At 35.9% G+C, this 26,632-nt stretch overlaps 1 protein-coding gene across 2 annotated transcripts in view; it reads right to left on the reverse strand.

Moving 5' to 3' along the window:
• Nucleotides 1-26,632, reverse strand: part of CWC27 (CWC27 spliceosome associated cyclophilin) — a 94,174-nt gene that overhangs the window by 60,368 nt on the left and 7,174 nt on the right. The window contains exons 8-10 of one of the 2 annotated variants that reach the window (XM_041470696.1): nucleotides 25,095-25,174; nucleotides 22,904-22,937; nucleotides 18,890-19,065 (exon numbers count right to left, since the gene is read on the reverse strand). In XM_041470696.1, the coding sequence (XP_041326630.1) occupies nucleotides 18,890-19,065; nucleotides 22,904-22,937; nucleotides 25,095-25,174 (290 nt within the window). The remainder of the gene's footprint in view (nucleotides 1-18,889; nucleotides 19,066-22,903; nucleotides 22,938-25,094; nucleotides 25,175-26,632) is intronic. The other variant, XM_041470697.1, reaches the window with a different exon arrangement.

Consider the following 26,632-nt stretch of genomic DNA (forward strand, 5'->3'; position numbering starts at 1 on the left):
TGCAATAGTACCAATTCTACATAAATCACATGATTTCATATTTTTTCAAAGAATATTTTCTACCATAACATCACAACAGTCCACATTTCTCATTCACAATTAAGTAACAATTCTACCTGTAACTAGCAAATGAAATAATTTAATGGAAAGAAAAAGATCAAAAGATAGGAAAATACTGAATGTGTTATAATACATTTGGACAGCTGGAAACTAACACTGATATTCTACAGAAACTATAAGAGATTTAGCAGCATGCAGAGATGAAGCTCTCATTAACAGCCCAGCTGTTTTAATAGTCAGCTGACACTGAAAACAAAAGATATTGCACTACTGTCCCCTCCTAAATTGCTTTTCCTTCATCTACCATGGCATCTAGTTTAGGCAGCCATACTTCTAATGGCTTTTGCTAAGTTTACTTTCTTATAGGCAAGTGAAATAAGACAGTGTTACTGTAATGAAGGCTGGAACAGTGTGCATGGTAAGCAGCAAAAATGCAAAAGCAGGAGCTGGAATTATAGGGGTAAGAAAATGATTGAAAAGAGATTGGTATATTAGTCCTGCAGACCTGCTGATTATTATTTGGAACTACCAAATAAATTTTAATTTTTGCTAAGAAATTTGGTCACCTCTCTATTTTTCAGGTTTTTAGGTCATGCTTCAAATACTCATAATCACTAAGCTAGTTTATGGCATTTGCTGGGTTTGTTATCTATTCTGCTTCTGTCTATTCACATTGAGAGAACATACTGTTTAGCACACAGCCTCAATACTCAGACAAAAAAAAATACATGTGATTATTACTTAATGTAATGACTTTGTGGTAACTAGGAAGTCCCAGTAATTGGGTATCTTTTACATTTTCATTTTAACGATGAAAAGGTTTCTTTAAAAAAACCTCCTCTGGTTTCTTTTTCATTAAACATAGATGACCATTCCTGTCAATAGTATCAGAGAATCATAGAATATCCTGAGCTGGAAGGAATCCACAAGGATTATGAAAGTCCCCAACTCCTGGCATTGCATGGGACAACCCCAAAAATTACAGTATGTGCCCGAGAGCGTTGTCCAAGCACTTCTTGAACAACAGAATACCTATTTCCTTTAATTGCAGATTCCTAAGAATGCAATAATATTTTTTCACTCTTTACACCAGTGCTACCACAAAATATATATTTCTTGGCTAGTCTACGGGAAAAAGGACAGACCATAGAAAAAGACCTTAAGATATGAAATAAATTGTTGTACTGTGAAATACAAACACCAGAAGCTAAAACTTTTACTTAGACAGCTCCTTAACATATACTTGGAACAACAGTCCTTCAAAATTCCATTTAAGTACCCATTTTAAATACAAGTTTTTTCTTTCCCTGGCCAATATAAGGCTTCAAACAGTAAGCTAATATCACCATGACTGAAATTAAGCATGAAAAGAAAGCACAAAGGAGCATATTTAGAAAAGGGAGAAAAGGACTTGGAAACAATAGGAACAAATCTCTTGTCTGGTACAGAATGGTATGACACCAGATCTTTTGTCCTAGAGAGTAATGGAGACTGTCTATAACAACAAAAAAAAAAATTGATTGGTGTGTACAGCATGCATTATTTAGCAAAGCTTAAAATGACAGACCCAGCCCTCTACAGATGATATGGAGCACCTCAGCTGATATGCAAAGGTGTTCTTAACACTACATCTTGTCGTCTGTTGATGTAAGAACCTACAGATTTGTGGAAAACAGGCTAGAGCACCCATAATTGCAGTTTTTGAGAGATTCTCTGAGCAGATAATAAAATTCTCAAATTTTTTAGGTTATATTAGACCTTTAAGATCATTGAGTTCAACTGTTAAGCCAGCAAATGCCAAGGTCAACGCTAAACGATGTCCCCAAGCACCACATCACATGTATGTCAAAAATATCTTCAGGGACAATGACTCTACCACTTCCCTGCTTGATCCAGCGCTTGACAACTGTACTGCAGAAGGAAATTTTCCTAATAACTAGTCTAAACCACTCCTGGTGCAACTTGAGGCCATTTGCTCATGTTCTGTTCTGGTTATGTGGGATAAAAGACTGCTACCCACCTCACTACAACCTCCTTTCAGGTGGTTGTAGAGAGCAATAAAGTCTCTCCTGAGCCTCCTTTCCTCCAGGCTAAAACACCCCAGTTCCCCAAGCTGCTCCTCATAGGACTTGGGCTCCTTTACACTGGGGATAGATGCGTGTCCCACGCTTAGGTACATGGCTTAGTGGTGAATGTGGCAGTGTTAACTTTACAGCTTGATCCAAGGATCTTAAAAGTCTTTCCTGACCAAACCAGCTCCATGATTCTATGTAGCGCACCCTCAGAAAGCCTGCAGACAAGACCAAGCTGGGTGGGAGTGCTGATCTGCTGGAGGGCAGGGAGGCTCTGCAGAGGGATCTGGGCAGGCTGGATCATGGCTGAGGCCAGTGGTGTGAGGTTCAGCAAGGCCCAGGGCTGGGTCCTGCCCTTGGGTCACAACAACCCCAGGCAGTGCCACAGGCTGGGGCAGAGTGGCTGGAAAGGACCTGGGGGTGCTGCTGACAGCGGCTGAACATGAGCCAACAGTGCCCAGGTGGCCAAGAAGGCCAATGGCATCCTGGCCTGGATCAGCAATGGTGTGGCCAGCAGGGCCAGGGCAGGGATTGTCCCCGGTACTGGGCACTGGTGAGGCCACACCTTGAACCCTGTGTTGGGTTTGGCCCATAGGACAGTCCTTCTTCCCTCTTTGGGCAAAGAAGGAATGGATGATGCCATTTTGGTAACATAAATGAGAAAATAGTATTTCAAATAGTATTTCAGATTAGTCTTAAAAATCAAAGCAAGAGCACATCAAGAGTTTCCTTCGGCACAGCTAAAGGGATTTAAAAGATTATGCATGGAACAGAGACTTAGCCTACAATCGACCACTTTATATTATAACAAAGTATATTCCCCATGAGGATGCACTAAATTTTCAGAAAATGAAATAATAAAAAAAAAATTGATAAGGCTAAAAAATAAGTTTCAAGGAGCTTAACTTAAGCCAGAAAAAATTATTTTACTAGAGTAAGAGTAACTATAAAAAAATGACTTGAACCTTCAGCTACAAGTCTGAACAATTATTATTTAATAAAATAAATGTATGCAATGCCACTTTAAGACTGAGTCGTGATATTCTGGTAATACTGTAAATTATCCAGAATATTTGGAACCATGGAAGCTCTAAAACACATTAATCTGCAACTGCTCTAAAACAGGTAAGTTCATTCCACTTACACAGATAGCAACTTGCATTGTTTGGACCTGATAGTAAGGGATAGCCTTACACACTTGATAAAAATCATGTGAGACAGAAAAAAGAAAGAAATAAAATGAAATTTCCCATAGAATCTTCTTCAAATACATATGAATCATAGAGATATTTCTTTAAAAACTGCTTTAAAATATTACTTCCTAAGAATTTCACTATTTACACTGTGCTGTTGCGCATCACTGTATTTATGGACAAGACATGTAGAATCGGTACTTAGGGATATGGTTTAGTGGAGGACTTAGGAGTGTCAGGCTTATGTCTGGACTTACTAATCTTAACAGTCTTTCCAACCTCAGTAATTCTGTAATTCTAAATTAACAGTTTCAGCATTTGTTATAAAATTTCTAGAAGTACACATTGCTGTAAAGATGAAATACTGTAAAGATGAATTTAGAATTCTCTTTGAGAATTCCGAACTTCTGTATACATTAAAATATTTCAAGAATGACAGAACATTTTAAATTTAAGGTATTTTGGAGCATGCGTTTGTATAGCATTATATGAATCACAAACAGTACTTCTCACAAATGCATTTAAATAAAACTGAGTATCTTTTGGAGTAGGCTAGCAGAGCCTGATCAAATTATGGCACGAATGCTTGTCTACAGTTAGCCTGAATGTAAGAAATACTCAAAGATGTGGAGGTATGGAATAGGAACATGCTATTTAGCCCTTTAGGATACAAATTTCAGTAAGAGCACTGGAAATGCATTTATTTAATAGATATGACAGAACTCCTTCTAAGGATCAGATAATACCTTGGATGTTCCAGTATCAAAAAAGTAACATGAAAATAGGGAAAAACAGAAATAGAACCTTACGAATAGTAATTGTTTCAAGAATTATCAAAGCAGTACAAACAAGTAAGGCTTATTCCTACTTCCCAATAGATACTAGCGGACAAATTGGCTAGCAAGTGAGAATTCTGCTGAGTAATACATGAAGTTTAATACAGCTTTTCCCACCCCAAGTCCTTAGGGCTTTTTGTACTGTCATAGTTTATCAGCAAGTTATTTCCATGAACAGGAGATGACATTGTCACTTAATCTTAGCAGGCATTCTTGCTGATCCTCTAGCCAGAGGGTCTAATGTTAGCAGAACAATAGCCACCATTCAAAACCATCCTTTTCTGCCAACAGCCTGCAACTATCATTTCATCAGTCAATGAAAAAAAAAAGCAACGAGCCTAAAGGTTACTGGGCAGCAAATTTGCGGAGGAAATGCTTGAATTAAAACAGACACCCATGAATGCATTTTTCCCTCACCAATATTCTACCACCTTACTGATGACACAATTTTGAAAAGATATGCTTAATCCTTTAACTTACCATCAGAAAATAGCTACAACTACAACTCTAAAGCCTTGCTATAACCTTGTAATAATATATCTGCCAAGGCCAGACTGCAGATAAAATTTTGCAGATGCAAAATAGAAGTATTTTTATGCCTTTGAACAAGTTAAGCTATTTATTTTTGTCTGTCCATTGGAAGTTCCACAGGAGAAACTTCTAATCATACAAATTACAGACAGGATTTGAGGGGCAGCCCCTGTAACTGACCTGGAAAGGAAAATGGATTGTATGATTAAAAAATTGTCTCTGATTAAGGATGGCCATATTATTCGGATAGTTTTTGTTAAAGATTTGCCAAACAAAAATCAGTTTATAACAGATAATAACTCTTTAAAAGTAACACTGAATTTTGATTAAAAAGCAATATAAATACTATTTTCTTTGTAGGCATATTTTTTTTCAAAGAGGCTTGCATTCAGTTACATAGGAAGGATATATGACAGTGCCTTAATAATGCCCTAAAATCTGTTAACATTCCACCAGCTAACAACTCTTTTTTCTGGGCACAGGTGTTATTAAAAAATCCAACAGCTTCAATTAAAAGGATTGATTTCACTGGATCATGCACTTAGTTAGTGTTTTTAAAAATAAAAATTAGTTTTTAATTCAACTTTTATGCTTTTAAACAAATTGAAGATTATTGTCAAATTTAATTCAATTACTTTTTCCACTAAAAATAATTACTGTGAAGATACTATCCTCACTATGAAATAGAAGGGATACCATGACATAAGAAATACAGCTATTTTAAGCAGACAAAGGTTTATTTTTCATTTAAACTTATTTTTTACATGAGAAAAACACACTTCTTTGATGAAAGGTAACTTTAACTTCAAACATATAATGCTGATGAACAGTTTCACATTTTAGATGGCTGAAGTGATCTGTTTTTCTTTGGATATTTTACAAAATGGCTAGTTTCAGATACTTTATTTCATAATCAAAATAGCTAACGATCACGGTACTAGGGTAGTATTTAATCCACGTGCATTCAGAAATACTCTCCAACCCATATACAACCAACAATCTCACAATCAATATCCAAATTTAATTCAACCATGAAAATCCTACCAACTTATACCTTCTCTGAAAAAAACATGATTCCTGTGCTGCAAGATGTCATGAGAACAACTCCCAGTAAGAACAACTTGGAGATCTCCTGGATAAAATGATGGGCCTGACCCAGTAACGTGCAATTGCAGCCCAAATGATCAACCATATCCCGGGCTGCATCCAGAGCAGTGTGGGCAGCAGGGCCAGGGAGGGGATTCTGCCCCTCTGCTCTGCTCTGCTGAGACCCCACCTGCAGGGCTGCAGCAGCTCTGGGGTCACAGCACAGGAAGGACACGGACCTGCTGGAGCAGGTCCAGAAGAGACCCATGAAAATGATGAAAGAGGATTGGAACATCTGTCCAATGAAAAAACGTTTAAAGAGTTGAAGCTATTCAGCCTAGAGAAGAAAAGGCTCTGGGGTAACCTTATTGCAGCCTTTCAGTATCTCAATGGTTCTGTAAAAAAGATGGAGATAGTCTTTTTGCAACAGGACCTGTTGGGATAGGTCCTGCTGTAAAAGGTTGGGATGGTGGTAATGGATTTAAGCTAAAAGAGTGCAGCTTCAGACTAGATGTAAGGAAGACATTTTTTACAACAGGTGCAGTGAAACATTGAAACAGATTGCCCAGAAAAGTAGTGGATATCTCATCCCTGGGGTTCATTCAAGGTCAAGCTGGTCAGGGCTCCGGACAAAATAATATGGTGGAAGATATCCCTGTTAACTGCAGGAGTGTTAGATTAGGTGACCTTTGTAAGTCCTTTCCAACCTACCCTACAATTTTATGATTCTCTGGTATAACTTTTAGCAAGATTATTTCTATTTAATAAAGAATGTTACAAGAGATATTTCAGTTAGGTAAACTTATTCAAATTATTTAAACAAATTCAGAAACTTGCTTATTACACAACGTATAAAAAAGACAAAGGCAAATTCTGCAGCCCAAGACACTCAGATGTCCTTTCAAAATTCAGGTAAAGTATCAACATATGTAGAAAGTACTTTCCTGATTATTGAAAGACTCAAACAACTTAACTAGCTGAAAAGCACACTGAAGTTCAAAGAAACTTTATGTATATAAATAGCACCAACATAATTACTTGTATACAAAAACTATACTGAAAATACCAGATATGATTACATCATAAAGGCAGCAAAATGACAAGTGCCTGAGACTGCTGAGGACCAAACTCTACGACATGAAAGGGAGAGTGAAATACCAACAAATACATTTGCATGCATGTGTACATATAGATAACTAGACATATTTCACTGGATTTATATTAATTTTACGCTTCTATTTTAAAAAAACACAACAAATTCCAATTGTCAGAAGAACAAAGTTGTAAATAATTTTTCATTACGAAAGAGAAACCTACAAATTAATACATTCTCAAAAAATCCCTGTGTTCTTAAGTAAGCATTGCCTTGCAGGAAAAGAACAACAGACTTCATTTTCCAGTTCTCTGCACCATTCTCATTTTGAGAAGCTCACGTCATGAGCTGAAAAGTGACAATCTGGATTTAACAGGCATGACAGGTTGCCAAACTAAGATTACCTCTAACAATGCTTCACAGTGCACCAGACTCTCTCCTGCTGACCTTTCCACGCGTGGTTCAGAGACCACTGGATTAGAGCTGTTAACAAATCACAGGTGCAGCCAATTAACCAAGAAATGACGTAACAATGACTTCCAGTCTTAAGTATGAGGCTTGTTCAGCAAATAATGCTTTTCCATCAATGAGCTCAGTATGGCTGCTTATCAGCCAAACTTAAGAAGAACTTCAAAAGGTCTGTACTGCTGATACACTTCTCATTAAAAAGCGATTTTATTATGAAATTATCCAACTGTGACTATGGTATGCTTTGCTGTTCCCTAACATGGGAAGTTGTCAAACAATGTGCATTAACCTTTTTACTGAGAGGATCACAGATTTTCAGGTGCACAATGAGCCAAAATGTGAACTAATGGAAATGGTGGTAAGAATTACATTGTTGTGTTTATTGTGGGCTTTTGCTTGATAGCTTGTTTTTTAATAATGCGTTCATTTTGTTGGTTGGTTGTTTTTGTTAATTACCTTCCCACCCCACTTCTCCCAGGTGAGTATGTCTGAGTGTATTCCACATTCTGGAGGGTTAAAGACACTATGGAGATATAGCTGGGTGCAGCCTAGATTTTGCAGGACTCAATAAGCCACACTGACCCCATGCACCATCACGTGGTCCAAAAGAGTCAACTCCACTGCTCTAAGAATATGTACAAGAACACACAGCGTGTCTCCACATGTTATCTGATAGGCTGGGCATGATTCTAAGACTTCCATTCTACATTGAAGTAACATGGTTTATACAAATTTTAAAACTGAGTTCTCCTTGCAGACAGTTAAGCCCCATTTATCTAGCAATGCACAAAATCCCCTAAAAGTCAGACTGACTTCTCACTAACTTGTGCAGCAATATGCTGCCCTCTTTTGTAATATGCCCTCTTTTGTAATATCCCTTAGTTAGAAATGAACGGACAAGAATAATACAGCATAACAGCATTCTACACTATTCTCTCCTGCTCACTTTTATTGCCCCTATCTGTCTGATGCCTCAAAGCATTCCCTAATTCACTGGGAAGTGAAGGGGCAGTGCCACTAATCTCAGAGCTCTGAGATCCAAGAGAACCAGAAAACATGTCACAGTGAAAGTAGCAAACTGTAAAATGAAAATTCACATGCTATAGCCAGCTCCATGAAATTGTGTACTTTGAACTGCTGGTTTCACTGCCATTAACAGTGCTACTTGTATTACCAGTTATTTCCTCATGCCAGATGCTATAATATCCTAATAACCCCTCAGAGTAACAGCCATTCTGTAGTGTTAGTCCAAACCTCTCAGACCTCCTTGGTAAAAAAGGTAGACTCTACAAAATGCCATGCTCTGCAGAAACTAGCAATACCCGGTCCAATTATTAGTAAAGGTATTTTGGGTTTAAGACAACAGTTATCTCCAGTAGAATAAAGAGAAACTACATTAATTTACTGAATCAGTTTTCTGTTGGGTGTTCATTCACAGACATACATATTTACAGCTTTTAACATACTAAAATACAAAAATCCCCCACAATCCTTTATAATAAAATTTTTACTTAAAAAGATGCCATGAACACATGATATTTGGCTTTATACTTTGACTTTACCAGTATCTTGAATTTTGTACTTAAGGTCAAGGAAAATACAAAGAATAAACAACTGTATGGAATAAAGGGTGAAGCTGGGTAGTTGTAATTTGCTGCCATAGACCTGAATCAAAAAATGGGACCATATGGGAAAAAGAAATTTTAACTCAGACTCAGATTTTATTGCACAGGGTAAAAATATTTATAGATAGAAAACTGATGGTTTAGCAACCATTGTCCATTTATTTACCACAACAGACACAGCTGAAGATATACAGACATTTATCTCGGAGCACATACAAAAACCCCCCCAACATTATTATTGTTTTATGTTAGGGATTAAAACCTCCCAAAAAAGGAAAAGGACTTACAATTAGAGAAAGGAAAAAAAAAAAAAAAAAAAGATTCAATAGCCCTTTCTGTTGATATATTAGAGAAAGGCTGATATGATATCTGAGAATGACATATTTTTCTGTCTTCTTGAATTACCTCAAAACAGAAAGAAAAGCAAGTAAAAATAAGCATCAGAGGAAAAAAAAAAAAAAAGCAACATGGTCATGCAGTTTGCTTCCAAGTGTTTTTTAGAAGGCTTTTTCCTTTGAGCCATGAGGAACACCAGTTGTGAATAAAAGGGGAGAAAAAATTTAGAGAACCAGGGGGTGAAAGTAAAGGGGAAACAGTAGTGTTATATCATTCTTTACAATGAGAAAATATAACTTGGACAATTATATGCCTGAAAGTGACAAAGTGCTCTTGAGCAACAATATCAGAACCATAAGTTAGATTCATAAAAAAATTATTTCTACTACTTGTGGACACAAGGAAAAGATAGACTATCAAACTATCTTGTGTGAAGAAAGAAAACACAGCTTAATATTTGATGAAGCTGACACACAACAAAAGCTGGGGAAAAATGCCACAAAAGAAGGTTATTGCTTAATCTACATGATGCACCAATGTCCAAGAGAAATTTGGTGCAATTTGCAAATAAAGATATGCTAACAGAAGGCTAGCAGATAAGTGAAAAAGGGTCCAAGAGGAGCCAAAAGGATTGACAAGCAGTAGCATTTTAATTTACTTAATAAGAAAGGCAATTACCAAAGAAAATTTTTGTGGGGTATATTCTTTACATTAAAATGGGATTTTTTTTTCCCCACCAAAAGATAAAAATGAAATAAAAGAATTTAGGAGTTTTATGTGCTTTATTAGGTAAAGCACTGGATGAAATGATTCTAGCAGCCCTTACTGCCTTATCCTCTCAAGGTTCAGGCTTTTTGGATGTTTTCCACTTTCATTAGATAAACAGCTTCTTCTCATTAGAAGCAGATATACCCTTATAAGGATTCAAGTTGGGTTTCCTTTATTCATGTTGGTACAGATTTTACTCAACCCCTCCAACCTTGCCCATTCTGTGATTCAGATCAGAAAGTTTTGGAATTTATTTTGTTTCAGTATTATCAATTTATCAACTACTATTAACTACTAATTATGTAGTTAATCTACAAAACTGTAACAAAACAACTTTTTAGGCAATAATTGAATTCCCTTCTTTTTATTTACAAACCATTACTCATTATAAACATTCCACATCCAGAATCTGGTAACCAACATCACTTCTTCTATACTGTATTAAAAATACTTATTACCTGCTTGGCTCTGTAGAAAGGCATGTACAAATAATAAAAATATCAATTGTAACATGGATTGAATGTCTAAAGTTGAACAGCAGATGCGATGTTTAAAGAAACTGAACATACTCCAGTCATCCTTCACTTCAGTGCCACTTTAAAATATACCGCCCATATTTACAGAAAATATATTCTATAATAGAAAGAAACCCTTAAAAAGTCTCTTCCCATGCTACTCAACTCCGTTGAAACAAAGAAAGGAAATGGAGCATGAACATTTAGCAATTAAAAAGTACATGGCTATACCACTGCTAAATCCATCTTGTTATGTTACAAGAAGAAAAAAAATCACATGTGCAGCTAAACAACTGAGAACACTCCAACTCTTTGAAATGGTATCTTGCCCACTATACAGTGCTAACAATTCACTGTATAATAAGGATTACACGTTCTCACCTCCCATTATGCTAACTGCATTTTCACGGGTCATATACGCATCCTTTTTTCCAGGTGACTAGACAAATGCACATACAAACTTCACCTAAAAATACACTGAGTCTTGCCAAGTAGCAGCAGGATGAAATATACCACAGTAACAATCCCGTCTTTGTCCCAGTCTAACACTCTACCTATTAACAAGCTTTGATGCTTAGCCAAGAAAAACCTCAGTGCTGGGATTCTGGGTTTTGTGCCCAAACAATCTGGGCTTGTTTAATATAGTATAGTCGGCTTTTAAGTTACTGCCAATCATTAACTCCACAAAGAGTAAGTCTGGGATTATTTTGTCTTTACAATGAATATTATTAACGTAAAGAAGGCAGAAAAATTTACATTATTTTGAAAAGAATATGTGAATCGTGCATCCTTAGAACTAAGAAAATAGACTTATTCAGAACATAAATGTATTGCTGAAAACAATTCTGGAGTAATCTTTTTTTTCTCTGTCAGTAATATGTGTTGAAAATATTGAATTTCTTGAACAAAATATAAAAATGCCAATCAAAAGAAACATACTAGATTCTTAAACTTGCAGATAACTTCAAAACTCATTTTTACTAAAATAAAGGTAGGTAATTGTTTACAGTTTCTTAAACAATTACAGAGACACTATCATCAGTTATTAAAAAATAACTTAGGAATATATTAAAGAAAAATGGTTAAAATATGAAGCATTACACTTAGATAAACCAAATATTATTGCTATCCTTACAAAAAAATAGACTGAAGTGAGTGATCCCTCATGCACTGAGGAAAAGAAATATGTAAAGCAAAAGAAAATATCAATTAAGTGCACTTTTGAAGCATTAATGCTATGACATTAGTGCAGAAGATGAGAACTAATAAAAAATGAACTTGATAAAACATATGAAGATTAAAACAAGAGAAAGTATCATTCAAGGTTCTAGTTCCAACAAGACGCTGTTCCCATTCCACTCTAAGACTGACACCTTTTATACAATATACTGTGGACAGAAGGTCATGCCCACCTTCTATACCACTCCACTAAAACTTGATTAGAAGTCTCTTGTCTATGACAGCTTACTTTGGACCTTGATTTTGTAGCCGAATTTTTTAGAATTTGATGTACTGAGATTGTGTAAGCAATCTGTTCTATAGAGAACGCCACAAACAACTTGAACTCTCTAGTTGTATAAAAACTGGCAAGGAAACCAGGCCAAGTGGACAGGAACAGAAGACGACAATCTCTTGAGACAGTCTTAAAAACAAAAAGTCTCTCAGTCCCAAGGGTAAGGATTTTTTCAGTAATTTTCACCAAAATATTCTTTTCTCTCCTATATCCTCATACCATAAAACTATTATCAAATTCTAGTCCAAAGGAACTTCATTGGTTGTCAGGTTTATTTACGGTTTTTTGTTTACATTAATAGTTTCACTGCAATCATTGAGTCATGTAAACATTTGCAAAAGTGAACATTTTCATATGACTGTGGATAAGTGGCAATTTACAAATTTCATTTCAAATCCTTATTGAATTTATATACTACAACAAGTCACTCAAAGCATACAAAATACACATAAATTAATGTAGAATCCTATCAAAATAAACATCTGACTTGTAGGTAAGTATAACTGTAACAATATATGACCTGTGGGTGACTGTATATTATACAATTACAAAATTAGGACATCAGCACTAAACCAAAACATTCTGAAAACATTTCCCTTCTTTCAGACACTTGAAATACATAAAACTAAGTCTCTTCCTTTTTTCTCTTTACATCTGTAGTGAATTTGTGTGTGTGTGTGTGATTTTCTAGTTTAACATTTGCCATATCAAGATCAAGCAAGGCACCATAAAAGTATCTACAAGTATTCTTTTCTTGGGGATCTGGTGTATAAAGACATCTTCACAGAAGCCAAAGAACTCCCGAACAGAAACAAACTGAAAGTTCAGTTTATAAATTACAAATATGTGGAAGTATTTATACCTTCTGAAAGGCAGAAACTTAGAAGTGCTATTATATTAACACAGTCAACAAAGCTGGGTTTAAAAAGAATACATAAAAAACACGTTCCTTTTTCAGGTTACGTTCCATTCTACTGTTTTTGACACCTAGCCAATGAATTCCCACCAGTTATTGTCTGTGCTTCTTCTTTGCACCACAGGAGGAAAAAAAAAGTTTTCAGGTAGCTTCAGCTTATGCACATCTGCATAGCTTATGCATATCTGCATAGCATTGCTGTGGCTACAAAACACAAGACATATTCTCTTTGGTAAAACAATTTTAAATGTATTTAGAATTCAGGACAGTCCCATCTGCAAACCACTGCATGTGGAGGCATGTGTCATTTTGATAAACTCTAAAACTCTTCGAAGGTAGAGCCCCACGTGTGCTCTGAGTACAAGCTGAGTTTGACATGTGAGGTAAGGATTGGATGTTGGAGCACTTGTAGCTATAGCGTAATGCCGGGCAAATGTGTTGATCTTGATATCTGGCAGGTGCTTTCTGTGTTCTTATGCTGTAAAGTCAATTAATTCATAAATAATGGAACAACTTCATTACTTTCAACAATAATCCAAATTCTACTTCTTTACTGAGGCTGAGTCCTGCTGAGATTTGACACAATGCTATCCAGGAGTTTCTTAGAGCTAAGCATAAGTTCCTGACTGGTTGTTAACTTGGCTAATTTTAGAGTCAGTCCAAAAAAGCTGACAATGTGCTTCCCAGTACAGATATGTAAGGAAGTCTTAAAAAAAACAGCAACAAAAAACAGGCCAAAAGACCATCTTCAAGAATTAGATGACAAAGTTATTGCTTAAAATAGTTGTCAGAGGCACATAACCACTGAGTAGAAATATACCTATTCACTCCAGGGAACTCTACTAAATCCATTAGTAGTGAATTGCACAAACTGTCACAGTAGCAAACTGTCAAATCAGAACTGCTAGGCAACCTGGGCTTGCTGAACAAAACAAAAACTGAAGATCTAATTGCCAAAATCTAGAAACTAAAAACCAGAGAAAATGACAAACTAATTCTCAGAGAGTGATGACTGAAAAGAAACTGGCAAGCCCAAGCAACATAAGTGCTACCAGTTGAATACCTGTAAGAAGGGCTGACGTGATCAACCTATGAATGAACAGGGAGGTGGAAGTAAAAAAAAAAGTTGCTGCTCTCTGCATACAGCATTACTAAGGCTAATACAAGATAAATGATGAAAGAGATTTAAAGAATATTGAAAAACTGGAGATGAAAAAGAACCCAAACCATAAAGTAATTTGAAGACTAGAAAAAATTTCTTACTGTGAAGGCCAGAAAGAACTCAATGTCTACAGCTTATTGAAAGGACTCAATTAGAATTTAAGTGGTTGAAGTAAGAGAAAATACAGCCTGCTGAAGTGAACTTCAGTAAAAGGCACAGCAAAAAATAATTCAGTGGCTACAAGCTGAACCCAGACAAGTTAAAATGTGAAACTGGAAGAGGAACCATTAGGAATCATGTATCTAAGTACTGGAATAGAATACACTTACTGACTAGATATGGAGCAAACTATGCTCTCCTGATATCTAAAAAAATTATGTTTGAATGCCTTTCCAGTTCAGCTGTTGCCAATCAGTGAGTTCAATACAAGGGTAACTGGCAATAAATTACGGCATGAGATACACAGTTTATCTAATTGTCTCCTTTGGCTTACAACACTATTAAGAGAGTACCTGAATTTGCTATATGAAAACAGCAGCACTTCTCTAGGTATAGTGAAAAATCAGTCACAAAAAGAGTTTCTATTCAGAACCTCAAAAGCCAATCTTACTAACATACAATGTCTATTTTCTGGTGCTAAGCTGAAAAACCGGGAGACAAACTCTATTGTTGGACAAAGCCTGATAGTAAGTTACACTTAGTTTAAGAAAATGCTAGTAGGATTAGAAGTACAGTTATTAAATTTAAAATAGTAGTTTTGTGAAGAAATATATCTGTTCACATAGAAACAGATAAAACTTAACATTCCAAAGTAAATAAGTAGCTCTAAATATATGGTATTTGCATCACATTATTACACTTATTAACAGCCAACATTAACAGAAAAGTAGCTTGCTGAACACAAGACAAGATACTAGATTAAGTTTAAATAAGTAGAAACATATAGATACACATTTTTACTACTTTTCACTTGCATTATAAGGTAACAAGCACACAGTAATACATATAAAACAATGTATTTTAACATAAATTATTAATTTACAAATACAAAATATCTAACTCATTGTTTATAACAACTGCAGATTTATAAAGAGAAAAGTTTTGATGTCAAGATCTTTTAAAAAAGATTTCCATGTGATCACGTAAAATTACCTTTGGCTTTTCCACACCACAGTACTATATGAGCACCTTAGAAAAGCAAGCTTGCATGCTCAGTGTGGCAATATTTATTCATATTGATGCCAAGAAAACGTTGACGTGTCTTGACAATATTCAATTTTTACTGTACGGTCTGAACTGGATTTAGCATGAACTTGAAACTTTGCCTGGCATTATTAACTATTTTTATTATGATTGTGTCTAGATGACAGGACTGTGGGGGTGTAAGTTTTTGTCCAAGTTATTTCATGTTGTCTTTCAATAAAAAACTAAGCCTGAGGAAGTACACCTTAAAAACTGTTCCAGGTTTCTGCTTTGAGGATGAAGAAACGAATTACTTATATATGCAGAAAATATTACAGAAAATATGTAAAGCTTCACATATTATTTATTTTATCCATGACAAGCAAATGGATACAAGGAAACAACAGGAATGCAAAGGAGTGGCAATAGAGCTACTACAAATTACTTTAATAATTATTAAAGTAGTTAATAGTAGTAGTATTTACTGCTATTCATCTCCTTGGGATAATAATCTTTGTAAAACAAAATAAATGTGATTACTTAGCTCAACTGCAAATTACAGGATTATTAAGAGAAAATATACAAGAGGAAACACCAAATTAAATTCAAGTGATATTAACTACTCAAGAAATCAGCTTCTCTGCCTGAATAGTTTAGCTATTTTAAGCACTTATTTCATATTGCCATTTAATACCATATCCATTACAAGGATGCAACTAAACTTGATTATACAGCGAAAAACTGTACAGTCTACTGTATTTCACCCCACACTGCATGTCTTGCAAACAATAAGCACTGAACATTTTTAAAGCTAGTAAGCAGAAATGTGTAGCATCTGAGCTCCACCTACAGGATGAAAAGAAATGTAAAAGAAATATTTTTAATTCCCAGACTACAAGAGGGCTATTCAGGAAGCCTTCAGATGGTCCTCTCAAGCCACTGCCATTTTACAAACTCAATGTGATGCTGAGAAATTTTATTACTTATGCAATGATGGCAAACACTTCTATCTCTAAACATTCCTATACGTTAACAGCTGTTCTACAGTGTGAAGTTAAGGTTTAAGCTTTCTAAAAAACCCCAGACCAACAGAACTTCTCTAACAACTTGCCAGAATGACTGGAAGGCTCTTTTTCTCAAGTTTTCTTATCTAATACGAAGTTGTCAAGTGTATGAAGCTATTTTAAGAATATACACAAGAGGTTAAAACCCATACTGAAATGACTAAAATTAACTTCACCATTTGAGCACTTCAAGTATGGTTGCATTTAGAAGTGGTATTGGATCTCAGTACCATGAATCTGAGAAAGTGTCTATTGTTTACATACTGCTTCTCTAAAATAGACCTCACAAATGCATTTGGATTAAAAGAAACTGGACTCATACAAATAAATACAGTTTTGCAGAACAAGTCATGCATGTTAAAGACAGTACACTGAAACAAATATTGGTAGAAGTTCAATTATTCTATAGCACATTTAAGTATCTGATGAGAAGAAATTTTGATAGATATCAGAAGTTTCTTCACCCTCTGATATGTCAGTAGACATTACCCTCAAGCTGTGGATAGTCCATCCAACTTGTTGTTTGATATTTACACCTCCCACATCTCTGCCTCTGATCAACACAGGCTTTGACTGTAGTAGGTGGTGAACACCCCTGAGTATCTATTAAACATCGCTAGTACACTGAGCAAATAGTCACTATTTCAGACAATGAAACTTGATATTGTTTGTCTTACTTTATCTAAACAGACCTCAAATGTGAAAACACATTATTTACAACAAACAATATCGTGTCTTTGATTTTCATGCCAGAGGACTGCAGACAATTATTTGGAAAACAGTAAGTCTAGAAATTTATGTTAGTTGTGATACTAAGCAGTATTTCCCAAGACTATGGCTCTCAACTGCTAAAAATGAAACCAATAAAACCCTCTTCTGAGTTAAGATAACCCATTTGGCTTTAATACTATTACTACTGCCTCCCTGAAAGAGCAGAATAACCACAAACAGAGCACATTGACCGACCACACGTAGAGCCAGCAGCTTACAGACTGACTACACAAATGTCTCTTGAAATAAGCTGTAACATGATGCAAGCTTGTGCCTTGACTACCTCCTTCCTAAGGGAAGTAGTTTTGTATTCTCTTCTTGCTACTCAAACTTGCTATTACACCTTAGTCCATTTTGTTTCCAGCAGCCATTCTAATAAAACCCCAGGGACAATTAAACAGATTGGTGCACAGGTACTTGGACAGATAGGTAGGTAGAAAATATGTAAAGATTTCAAAGCCCTTTGCTGTTGTAAAGAAGTTATTTGGCTGCCATATAGCTCAAGGTTCTTTTTCAGAAAGAGCTTTTCTTAGAGGCCTTCAAATTTCTAGATCCTTGCCTCCATCACTGAAAATGGCTATTTAATGCTAAATTATAATTGTTTATTCTCCCCAGCCAAGAACAATTCATTGACTCTGAGAAGCTTAACATCTTGTCAATCTCAGCCACAGGACTAGTAACCAGATTTTGGGATTGAAGTTATTCATCATACTTATTGATCTCCACTTCCTGTGGACCATCTGTCTACAGCAGCGATAGTACAGCCGCCAATTCCCAAAGCAACACACATCACACTCCAATGACAACAGAAAGAAAAGTCAGGGGATCTGTTTTACAAGACGTTTTGTACATGTTCTTTAAAAAAGTACATAGTTATGTCTAACATAGCCATACAATCACGATACTCTATTTTATATACTGCAATTTGTGCTATATGTACTGCTATATGTACTAATATGTACTGCTCTTACCGAGAGAAAGGAAAACTGAAACACAGAAAACCAGTGCTCCAGAATTAGAGTTTCATGCTGGCTTCAGCTGAGTGGAGCTAATTTTCTCTGCAGTAGCCAGCATGAGGCAGTGTTTTGGACTTGTGTTGAACACAGAACTGTTATATAGAGAGCCAAAGCCTTTTTTGCTTTTTGTGCAAGCAGGAGAAATGGAGTGTCTGGGAGATATGAGAAGACAAAGCCAGGACAGGTGGTCCCAATTGACAAAAGAGGTATTTCAGGCCATGTGACACCATGATCAGTATAAAAAGTGGTAAGAAGGATCAACTGAGTTGGTAGAGATGTTTACAAACACTGGCACGACTAAATTACATGACAGGAATCTATGCTTTTATGTCTGTAAAGAAAAATGGATGCGTCTACTGCAGTGTTGAAAAGCTGGTATACTGCAAGGATGAGTACTATGTTATAACATACTTCACTGGATCACTCTCCTTTCTGTGAGTCTCAGTGGTGGACAGCTATTATGTGTTACTACTATGTGTTAACACAGGTAATGAAGCTGCTAAACTCAATCTTACAACTCAGAAGAAAGACAAAGTAAAGACTGACAGATACATATAAATACACTTCATTTCTAACTTGCAGGGAAAAAGAAAACTCCCATACAAGGAATCAATAAATTTTGAAAATCTTAAAACTGTAAATAATCTAAAGAAAAGCACCTACCAAACAACACAATCCTTACCTGCGACTAGTTGTTTTCCTTTCTGTCTTGGTTTCTTCCTCTTGAAGTTGCTGTTTAGTATTTTCACTTGTATCAATTTTCAGTTTCTTGGCAATGCGTTCCTTTATTTGAAATCTCTCATGACTAGCAGCTTCATCTTCTACACTATCAGCATCTTCATCATATTCCTCTTCATCCTTTATTGATTTAAAATGATAAAACTACTTTATATTTTTTTCAGTACAGAATACTAAATATGGAAATCCTTTTTTTAATAAATATAACCTTTTCCAAGAAAAAAGCAAACTTTTCAAACAAATATATCCTCATTTGCTTCAGAAGTAACAAAAAATAAAAGACATGACAGTTTCTTTTCCATACACAATTACTTATGTGTAAGGGTTAAAAAACCAAAAAACAGCCTGTTCTAGACTATTAACTCTTACAGGTCTATAGAGGACATCACAGCAGTGTGATATTACCTGTACCATTGTTCATGAATCCAAAATTTGATTGAGACAATACCACTGTCTCAATGGTATTGAGACATGATGATACCATCTTTCATTTTCCACTAAAAGGGAGAATTAACTCCCTACCACATGGCTGTACTACAGTCATGAAGGGATAGAAGAGGTTAGCTCATCAGCTCCTATTAGGGAATTTACAAGTACTAAATTGATCATAACAAGCTGTGAAAACCTGTGGAATCGATCATTGCAGCTTGCTACAGAGGTCAAACAAGAGGCCTCAAGCCTCCACGCCTAGCACAGGTAGGCAAAAGGGGATAAAGCACCTTGGACCAAAGACGTTTGAAGGGAGAAATAGTTGGAGAATGAACAAGTGGCCTGACTAGACTGAGGGATCTAAGTCTGACTATTTCCTTCAATGAAGAAGGAAGTCTGTATGAACCTTAATTGAAGAATGACAACTTGAAGATGACATGGTATATCTTTTCACATTTACTTTGGTGTGATCCTCATCAGCAAAAGGAAAGTGTAAGATGCCATGTGATTCTACTTTCAGCCAAAGAAAGAAAGGACACTTAGAAACAGCAAATCAGAGGACTACACAGGAGACTGCCAGAATGTAAGCACTTGGGAAGGAAGAACATGTACATGTCCTGAGTGTGACACACAGGTAGGAGGAAGAGTAGCATGAAGATCATGTCCATAAACATGAAAGAGGAGAGAATAAAAAAAGTAATAGCAGCAAGACGCAAAATTTGGGAATGGAAGAGAAAAACCAAGAATTGGATTTCAGAAATTGTAGTAGTCACTGTTTAGGAATCTTTAAACTACTATGCTTAGATTCGAGATTTAGACAAGACAAGATCAGTCAGAAATAAGAAAGAAATCTCTGAATATTCAGCACAGTAAAAGAGCTGAATATTTTGCCAATGAAAAGAATGAAAGGTTGTTAGAGGAGTTTTGTCTGTTCCTTTTTAATAGGGGAAGAGAAAACTGAAACAGGGTTAGCATTTCCCTTAATTTACCAGAAAAATATTATTTGACAGAGGAGATAATGAAACTTTCTAGAAGATTTGCTTACATGATACCTGACTACAGACCTCAATAGCAGGGGGAGGTCCAAAAAAAAAAAGTGACAGGACTGTGTTTGAAGTCTTTAACAGTCAAGGATAAAGACAGACTCCTGGTGGAGATTTGACTAGGGCTTAGGTAAGAGCATTTCACTGACACACAATTAATTGTACAGGAGAACAAAATGGAATAAAAATGTACAACTCTAGACAAATAGCATTGGCTAAGTAGCAAGCTAGTTAAAAATTGCAGATAATTGAGTAACAGGAAGAGGGTTGGAGAGACAAAATGGTTTAACCTGTCCCACTTGGCTAAATCCTCTACTTCCCAAACCAGGCATCAGCCCCAGTTTGCACAGTATTTCACCATTTTTCTTCTAGAAATACACTGCTTTCCCTCCTGCAGCTCTACTCTTTTTCTCCTGCCCAGTCTCCTCCTTCAGTCCCTCTCTCTCTCATTAAGTCCATCTGATATCAACAAACAGATCTAACAACAGATTAAATAATTCAGACTGAACTGCATGGCACCTCAAAAGGGAAGAGGCTCTTCTGTTGGCTGACAGTTGCTCTCCATGTGACACAGAAATGCAAAACTGCCTGCCTGAGAGCTATACTACTCCTTGCTGCTGTTATTAGCTGGGTGGAGTTGCCCTATTCTTCTCCTTAATATGAAAATAAAAATGGTAATGAGACCTTTTGTGACAGAATGACTACTGGCTACTGTAGGTGATATGATTTTCCCATTTAAGGAGATTATTGAATTGAGGGGTGGATAACTAATTTTATCTACACACAGTACTGCATGAAACTTACTATTCATCAACTGACAGACAAATAGGGAGAGGAAAAGAAATTGTGCAGAAAAGAAATGTCACTGGTGAAAAAAAATTTTGTTGATACATTTCATATGTTTTCATTAATGACTTGGGCACAAAAAGAATCCTAAGAAACAGCTATGAGGTAGTGCTAATACAAAGGCTGTCTCAAAGAATTAGATGTATAAATTTGAGGACTGAAGTAAGAAAAACAGGATGGTATTTAATAGCATGAACAGCAAGGCCAGGTGCTTAGGGAATACTAACAAGACTTTCTCTTACATGCTATGGGCTTGTAAGCTGGGGGAAGTAGGCAGATCTGGAAGAATTATTTGCTCCCAGGTTTGGCTATAAAACTACCAACATGTTGCAGCTTTGCAGTGTAAATGCAAAAGTGATACTGTGATGCCTTAATTAAAATAACTCCAAGAGAGATCATAAAATACTAGTATCACTTCAAAGACCCAGGTAACTGCCTGAAGTGCTAGATCTTAGCTAAAATCTTAAATGCAGTGAAATCTAAAGAGAACACTTCTCCAGGAAAAAATGAGAAAAAGCCTTCATATTTCCAACTTTGGCTTAATTAGATACATTTATTTAAATTTTTATTCTTCAACCTAATACATCCATGTTCTACACTCCCCAAATCCAGTTTGCTTAAGAAAGGGATATTTGAGTATCTGAAGAATTACTAATTAAATAGCATTCTCCAAACCCTTGTAACACTACAATGCTCCTATACAGCAGGAATTGCAAAGGAAAAGAATGAAAAAGCCTGAATTCATACTATGCCTTGCGAAAAAAGGAAAAGCATGTAAGCAGATTTTTTTTCTAGGCACATGAATGTGACAGACTGTGCTCTTCCTTTACTTCCACTGTGTCAACATATGTATGTTAACTACATACAATGTAGTTAACACTTGTGCATGACAGACAGATATAGAAAACAATACTTTCCAGGATTCAATTAGGTGAATGAGAGATTACAGTCCTAGTCATATCTTACATCCTTATTGCAACAGCAATTCAAAGGGGTACACCCATGATCTGTGGTTGGAGACAGAGACATACTTCAGGCAACAAGCTTATGCTTACCTGCACCACGTATGACAACTTTCTTCTACTTAAACTGCCCCCATGTTTAGCTGAATGTTACTGCTTGACTATGCAAATTCCACGTCTTTCAGAGGCGACAGTCTTCAACAATACAATTTCACTGCTACAATTTAATAATTCACTGAGCTTTTCTTCTCTTGAAGAAATCTTTCAAACAGGACTCTGACTCACATGCAGACTTATCCTCAAACATTGCAATTAAATAACTATTCATGACAAACTTGATTTTAATTATTTTTTAAGAAGCAGTTTCAGGGTTTTTATCACTCTGGTGGTTAGTCACCCTGTAGTACACAACCCATATCACATATTCCTATATAACTAATCTACTAACTGAAATACAATATAACCAGTTTCTATAAAAGGTAGCAGGCAGTATGCTAATTCTACCCTACCCTGAATAGCCAAACCTTAGAGCTTAGAGAGAGCCTTCACACTTTTGCCAGAAATCTGACTTGAGCTAGTTCTTAAAGATCTCTAAAGTAACATTTGTTCCCCAAAGGAAATCTTATCTGCTCACAGTAAAAAACAAAGAATTATAAGTAAAAAAATAAAAATACTTGCCTCACTCAAATCCTTTTCTTCATCTGCCACTTCACTAAAAGAAAAAGAAAAATAACTACTTTGAAATGCTAGAGGAGATAAAAAATATTATTTAAAACCCAACATTTCTTAAATAACAAAAAATTGTTAGCCACCTGAAATTTTAGTAAGCTTAAAACAAGGGCATTAATGCAATGGAGAAATCCTATCTTGAGAATCCTATCCTATCCTATCAAGCAAATCTTGAGCTATTCAAGCAAAACACTAATATGTATGGTTAAAATAACCAAAACTCAGTTGAGATGTTTTTGATCTCATTTATCAAAACAATTACTAGCATTTCATTGCAACTAGTTTATATTTTGGAAGATGCATTTTACTGATACTTAAGTTTAACATCAAGATTTAAATTTGTTATACAGCTACAGCTTGGTGAATTAAAAAAGAAATCTATCTGAATACGCTAAGGCTAACACACCTACTGTTAATTATCACAAACTAATAATAAGAGCCCTTGAACCATTTTAGCCCATATTCCAAAAAAAAAAAAAAAGTTATGCTAGAGAAAAACCAAGGAATATTAAATAAGTCTCAAAAGTCAAGACTTTGAAGTCTGTTCAAAGCAATCAATAAGTAATCAAGATCACTAAAGAAACCTAGATGTGTTGCAGTCAATGACACTATTTAATAAAGTGCTGCATCTGGGTCAGCACAATTGCTGACATCAGTGCAGACGGGATGAATGGACTGAGAGCAGCCCAGCAGGGAGGACCTGGGGGTGCTGGTGGATGAAGTCCAGAAAGCCAATTGTGCCCTGGGCTGTATCCAGAGCAGTGTGGGCAGCAGGGCCAGGGAGGGGATTTTGCCCCTCTGCTCTGCTGAGACCCCACCTGCAGGGCTGCAGCAGCTCTGGGGCCCAGCACAGGAAGGTCATGGACCTCCTAGAGGGAGTCGAGAGGAGAGGCATGAAAATGATCACCTCTCCAATGGGGAAAGGCATGATTGTTCAGCCTGGAGAAGAGAAGACTCCAGGGACACCTTATAGCATGCAGCCTTTACATACCTAACATGGATTTGTAAGATGGGGACAGAATTTTTAACAGGGCCTGTTGTGAAGGAACAAGGGGTAGTGGTTTTAAACCAGAAGAGGGTGAATTCAGACTAAACATAAGGAAGATGTTTTTTTATGATGTGGATTGTGAGACACTGGAGCAGGTTGCCCAGAGAGGTGGTAAATGCTCCACTCCTGGAAACATTCAAGGCCAGGTTGAATGGGACTCTGCACAACCTGATCTAGTTTAAGATGTCCCTGCTCACTAAAGGGAGGTTGGATATGATAAATTATAATAGTTTCTTCCAAACCAACTAGTCTAGAATTCTAAGATAAGCAAATTCTTGGAGTAAACATATTTTCATGGAATTTTCTCACTTTATAACTTAACTGTGATTAAAATCAGAATTTATAAAGTACTAAAAATAGACAGAGAAGAAAACCAAGTTTATTCAAAAACACAGGTTTATTATTAACCTGATAATTTGTTTGTTCTTTAGATTTGGAAAAAAAAATACATTTTCAAGCATAAGCAGAGTTACAGAGTTGGGAAAAGCAACGCTCTAGAATAATCACAGCAAAGAACATCTTCAACATGAAGAAAATTTAAGTATCTATAAAAGTTTAGGCTATGAAAGAGATACTCTAAGAAAGGACAGTGGTAAAGAGAGGTATGAAAGTGACTGTCAGCTCACTTTCTCTTCCAGAATGAGAGTTAGAATTTATGAAATGTAAATGCTCTAGTAGCATCCAGGTTCAGACAAAAAGGGGAGATACTTCTTCCTGTAGTGGATAGGATGGTGTGAACTGAAGCAATGTTACAAGAGATATAATACACAGTTTTAGGAGAGCTCTTAAAGGTTATTAAATAGATGAACCACATCAAACTCTGACTGTCTTCTGAGGTGAAAGTTGATGGAGGCTGGGAGACTACGCAGATAAATGTTACATTTGGACTGCTTTTACTCTTTACCGGGCATCACTGATGGTCAATGGTAGCTTAGTGGTCTAGAGAAATACTTGGTCTAATCTAGCACTGGCACTCTTAATTTTTTAATGAGTTATGTGAATTGACATTTCTTAAATGAGCATACATGCTGATAATTGGGTATAAGATATTGAAAGTAGATCTATTCTAGAAATTGGAAATCACATGCTAACCTTTTGACAGCAGGAACTGAGCTAAGATGTGGATCATCCTTCAGGAGATCATGACTACTTTTACTTTTTCCCTTCATGCTCTGTTAAAAGAAAAAGAAAAAAGTTATTACTCATTTCAGTTTAAGAGGCTAGATAGTGAAAAAGGATTGTGGTAAGAAAATCATAACTTGTTTCTTTTTAGCTTTAGCCTATCCAGTAAGCATAAGCACTTTTAAGAACAGAAGGAAAAGAAAGTGCTCCAGAAAGAGAAACATCAAACTGACTCCACAAATTTATTTTTGCAATAGCAATGCACTTAGTTTTAAAGGATAGAGAGAGAGAGGGGAAAAAAAAAGATAATGTTTAGTCATGTACAATCATTACACATCATAAAGATGGTAGGTCTAGCATATATAAACTTGAGTGAATAAAGAGTTAAGAACTTAACTTTCCAATAATGACACAAGACAACTAAAAGAACCACCATGTACAAAACAGTATTTATTAACTGGAAGAACATTAATTGGAACCCTAAGGAAAAAAAAGTCAACAAACTGCAATACATCAATCTAGAATATATAATTTAAGAATCATTTACTGACACAAGGAGTCAAATAAATCAAACACATAAGGTCTTCAGGCATATAGACTGCAGTTAGAAAGCATTCTACATGTTAATCTGAAAAAAAAAAATTAATTTTCAGAGAAAAATCAGACTGAGAAATCTCTGCTGCAGGAACAGTCTGTATTATGACCTGTACTGTGAATGTCTCAATTGCAGATGCATTGTCTAATGATTTTGGGAAGACATTAGACATGTGGACAAAATCTTACTCATTTAACTGTAACTACAATTTTTTATTATGTAGAAAACAAAGACTAACACATTCAGCAACATGAAAATATAATTCCTTCATTAAGGAAGGGGTGATGTGTTTGGAGTGGTGGTGAGGCTGTGTATGGCAAAGTGCTCCAAACAGGTACACACAATAAGCAGTTTGGACACTGAAGGCTAACACTGATCAACAACCAGTGGGGGCCCTACAGCCAAATTGCTGACTGCACTAATAGCCTTCATGGCCTTGAGGGGTTTTACGCAGAGCTTCTCTGCCCTTCTTAAACAAGCAAGATTTACTGCATCTAGAACCCACAAAAAGCTCATAGGATTCTAAGTTTGCAGGTATCAAAGGATCTCAATAACAACTTTGACCCGCCATTTTTCTTATCAAAACCAGAGAATGCTAGTTAGTGCTGATATTCAAGTACTTCAACTTAAACAGATTAAGATAATGTCCAGAACTACAGTGACACTGATCTAGACCTCTTATGAACAAACAATGAGGTATCAAAAAGAAGTTTTTATTTTGTTACAAAGAATGAAGATAAATTCTTCATAAAGAATAGTTGTGGTTACTTATCTAGCTACAACCAATCCAGAATTTAGTCAGGACAAATATGCAGATGAGATTTCGAGGCTGGGCTGAAAGAGAATATTAAAATACTGAAACTAGGCTTATCATGAAAGAAGCATTCTATTTAGATAATTTTAAACTGAAAAC

Source organism: Pyrgilauda ruficollis, unplaced genomic scaffold (assembly GCF_017590135.1).
Source record: "Pyrgilauda ruficollis isolate IOZ18807 unplaced genomic scaffold, ASM1759013v1 scaffold25, whole genome shotgun sequence".
NCBI classification, from domain to species: Eukaryota; Metazoa; Chordata; class Aves; order Passeriformes; family Passeridae; genus Pyrgilauda; species Pyrgilauda ruficollis.